This window comes from Beta vulgaris, chromosome 5 (genome assembly GCF_026745355.1).
Source record: "Beta vulgaris subsp. vulgaris cultivar EL10 chromosome 5, EL10.2, whole genome shotgun sequence".
NCBI classification, from domain to species: Eukaryota; Viridiplantae; Streptophyta; class Magnoliopsida; order Caryophyllales; family Amaranthaceae; genus Beta; species Beta vulgaris.
Genome location: NC_079206.1, coordinates 8,874,306 through 8,877,759, shown reverse-complemented (window position 1 = coordinate 8,877,759; position 3,454 = coordinate 8,874,306). Strand labels below are relative to the sequence as shown.

The following is a 3,454-nucleotide window of genomic DNA, read 5'->3' as shown; positions in this document are numbered from 1 at the left end:
TTATAAAGAAAGTTCTATCCAATGCTCAATAAGCTAATACCAATGGTCCATTTAACGACAATTACGTCGACCCGCAATCTTTTGATAACAATATTTATGTGCCTACACATACATAAATTAGAACTTTCTCAAAGTACAAGAGTAACATGTATAAATCTCTACCGATGGCTAATCTTACGTACAATTAAATTTATGAGTTGGCAACCTTAACCAAAAATATTGCAATTGTAAACCAACGACAGGACTTATGTCCTATTCTTTTAGACTAAACTAAACAGAACTAACGTGAAATGAACTGAATTAAATTGAAACTGTGCGCGAAGAGGATCCAATCACTAAAGAAACATTTGTAGATTGTGATACTTATCTATGTTATTTTCCGACCAGAAGATATGTAACCAACTTTCTCATGTAACTGGCAGTGATAAGTAAGGCCCATGCAGTGATGGCTAGGAAGAATGAGCCCGTCAAAAAAAATAAATCATGGACAAATAATAAATAGCCAAAAAATAAAAATACACCTGGGCTAGAAAAGTAAAACAATCACTTTCTCTCTCTATTGCTTCTCAGTTTCTCTCTCCTCTCTACAGTGTCTCTTTTCAGTTCATGGAACCGCAGCAACCACCAGTATAACAGTCAAACAGCCAAATTATTGGCGCGCAATTTTATCTGTTAGTTTTCTTCCTCTCTTTTCAATTCTGTTAATTTTTAATCCAGATTTGTTTGAAAGCTTGTGAAATGTGTTAAAAGAATACAATTTTGTAGGAATTAGGGCTTGGGTAAATTCGTTGAGATGATTGGATTAAGTGGTGAGTTATTTAGTTGATAGATTATGTTTTTTTGAACATTGAACTTGTTTATTTACCAATAATTGAGGTCAATTAGTAAGTTGGTATGGAATACTTGTAGTTTATGTTTACTACTTAATTGTTTCGGTTGTTGAGTTAATGTGTTAATAAGCTAATTAGTGACTTTGTTTGTTGATTTTGTGCTAATATTATGGTTTCTTTGTAATGTTTTATGCTAGTGTGGATTGAATATGATGGAAGGTTTCCGTTGTGAATTAAATGAAGGTTTTTTTTTTTTTTTTTTACCATGTGTGTATACTTGTGGGTTTTCTCATCATATCTATGTTATACTTGATATTGGTTTTTATAGCTTCAAAACTAGGTAACTTGAACTTGTATTAGTAAATTTACTTGAAGTATTAGTTACATTGAAGCTATCGAAACCAATGTTAGTTACCTAGTTTTGATAGCTTGAAATTGATATTAGATGGTTAATATTTAGGAATTTGTATTACTTGAAGCTATCAGAACCAATATTACCTAATTTTCGTACGAAAATGGGTACAGGAATGCAATGCGCGCGGTACTTCGTTTTGTCAAATTAGCCCAAAATTATACCACTTGCATGTACAAATTCGTCTTTTTTCTGATCAGAATTTGCAAGGGGCTCATGAATTAGGTCACATTGTATTTCTTTTGATTTCTGTTGTACCCCATTTTAATTTTGTTTAGAAATAAACATATTTGTAGATAATAGTCATTATTGTCACTCAACTTCTGTGCGTTGATTTGTGTAATTTCTATGGTTTTCTTTTGTCAGTGGCCTATTCAAACTAAAAACATTAAGGTGCTTTGTTTCAGCTGCACACTAAGTATGAATCTTCATAACATATTTCATAACATATGGACGACGGTAAAATAGATGAGAGCTGTAAGCCCAGAGACAACCATATCAAAGATATAACTGTTTGCTTGAGAAATAACGAGCAGGGGACACACAAAATATTCCATTTCGAATCTTCCATCCTTATAGGGAAGAGCAAATTCTTTGCCAATCAGCTTTTGTCATCTAACAAGAGCTCTTGCATTGATATTCACTGCTCCGTTTATGACAATGATCACTATGTTCATCTCTTGAGCCATCTTCATCTTCCTGCCAGTTCACTTGTTGACTCGTGGAAAAGTGTAAATTCAGCCCTTGGTGTTCTCCAAGTTGCTGTTTCTCTCCAATGTGAAGAAATAGCAAAAACCTGTGTTGATTACTTAGAAGCAGTTCCTTGGGACGACAGGGAAGAGGAGGAAATATTAAGAATTGTGCCAAAACTTGGTCATGTAGCCTTGCCTATATTGGCCCGTGTTAAGCCCCTAGATCCAAATTCAACCAAAAATGTTTTTCTTGCTGCAGTTCGATATGCCATGTCTATCTCTGCACCTTGCCCTCCATTTGGGGATGAGATTAGGATTTCCGCTCAAGAGCAGATAGAGTACATGCTAGGGGAAGATCAAGAGACCCCACTAGTTACAGCTGATGATGAAGTAAAATTTGAGATAAGAAAGGGTCTTTCTCAGATGTTTTCTATGTTTCAAAAGGGAATTTCATCACTCCCTTCACTCACTGACATATCCTTGGAAACCTCTGAAAATAATATATTGCATAATTTAAATGATCTTGATTGGTTGTGCAATTTACTTCCAAAGATGAATCTAATGGGAGATTTTGTCTCAAAATGGGTTGATATATCAAGCTGTATACTAATTGTGGTTGAGCACCCAAATTTGGAATCTGTCATGTGGAGTTTGAAGTTGAAGCTTATCGAGATTACTTCAAAGGTGTTGGATGCTGTGGGCTATGGCAATGTGATTTTGCCTCCTGTATGTAGGGTGAAATTGTTGAAGACATGGCTTCCTTATATTCAGAAGATGAAGCCGGTTCTTGATTCTGTGGGTAACAACGAGACAGGTTTTCCTTACAGGATGGATGAAGACCTATGCCAGGGTATTCAGGGAGCCATTGTTTCACTTATAGTAGCGTTTCCTTCAAATGATCAGGCCGATATACTGGCTGATTGGATGGAATCTGAGCAGTTAGGGTATCCAGACTTAACCGAAGCTTTCGAGATATGGTGTTACAGAACAAAGTCTTCTAAGAGAAGGTTAATAGAGGGGTTGGATAGAGTAAGCAATGGTTCGATCAGCTCCGATTCATCTTCGTGATTTTCCTTTTGGCCCAAACTTGTCAGAAGGAAAAATGTAATTTGATCTAATTCTGGCTTCATTTAGAAATTGTAATTCATTGGATTCAAGATTGGTGCTTTAACCTAATTTCATGCTCCCGTTGCCATGCTCTGGTCACTCAATGGCTTTGTAATAAGCAAACGGTGGTGATATGAGCTTTATTTCATGCGAGCATTGTAAATTGTGTGATGTAGTTTCGTGTTATCAGATTAATTAGCCTTGATATTATGATGCTGAAGGTTTCAGTTATTCACTTTTATCTGATTTCCGAACTTTCAATTAAAAAACGACTGATTCACCTTGTGCACAATCCATAACTAGCCAAGTAACATCTCTTGGACAATTGAACAATAAATGTGAAGTCATATAAATATATTTTTATTAAGGTTAGTAAAGAGACATTTTTTTTTTTTAAAAGAAATGGACACAAA

The 3,454-nt window shown here is 35.2% G+C and overlaps 1 protein-coding gene across 4 annotated transcripts; it reads left to right on the top strand.

Annotated features, from left to right (window-relative positions):
- The first annotated feature begins 510 nt into the window (after window positions 1-510).
- On the top strand, window positions 511-3,251 carry LOC104892590 (BTB/POZ domain-containing protein At3g05675). Of its 4 annotated transcripts, none has more exons than XM_010678565.4 (3): window positions 512-671; window positions 773-809; window positions 1,650-3,251. In XM_010678565.4, the coding sequence occupies exon 3, from the start codon at window positions 1,692-1,694 to the stop codon at window positions 3,000-3,002; it is 1,311 nt and encodes a 436-aa protein (XP_010676867.1). In that variant the 5' UTR covers window positions 512-671; window positions 773-809; window positions 1,650-1,691; the 3' UTR covers window positions 3,003-3,251. The 4 variants fall into 4 exon arrangements, with proteins under 4 accessions (XP_010676863.1, XP_010676867.1, XP_010676865.1 ...); XM_010678563.3 differs by having other exon boundaries at window positions 766-809; XM_010678561.4 differs by lacking the exon at window positions 773-809 and having other exon boundaries at window positions 511-671.
- Window positions 3,252-3,454: the final 203 nt, after the last annotated feature.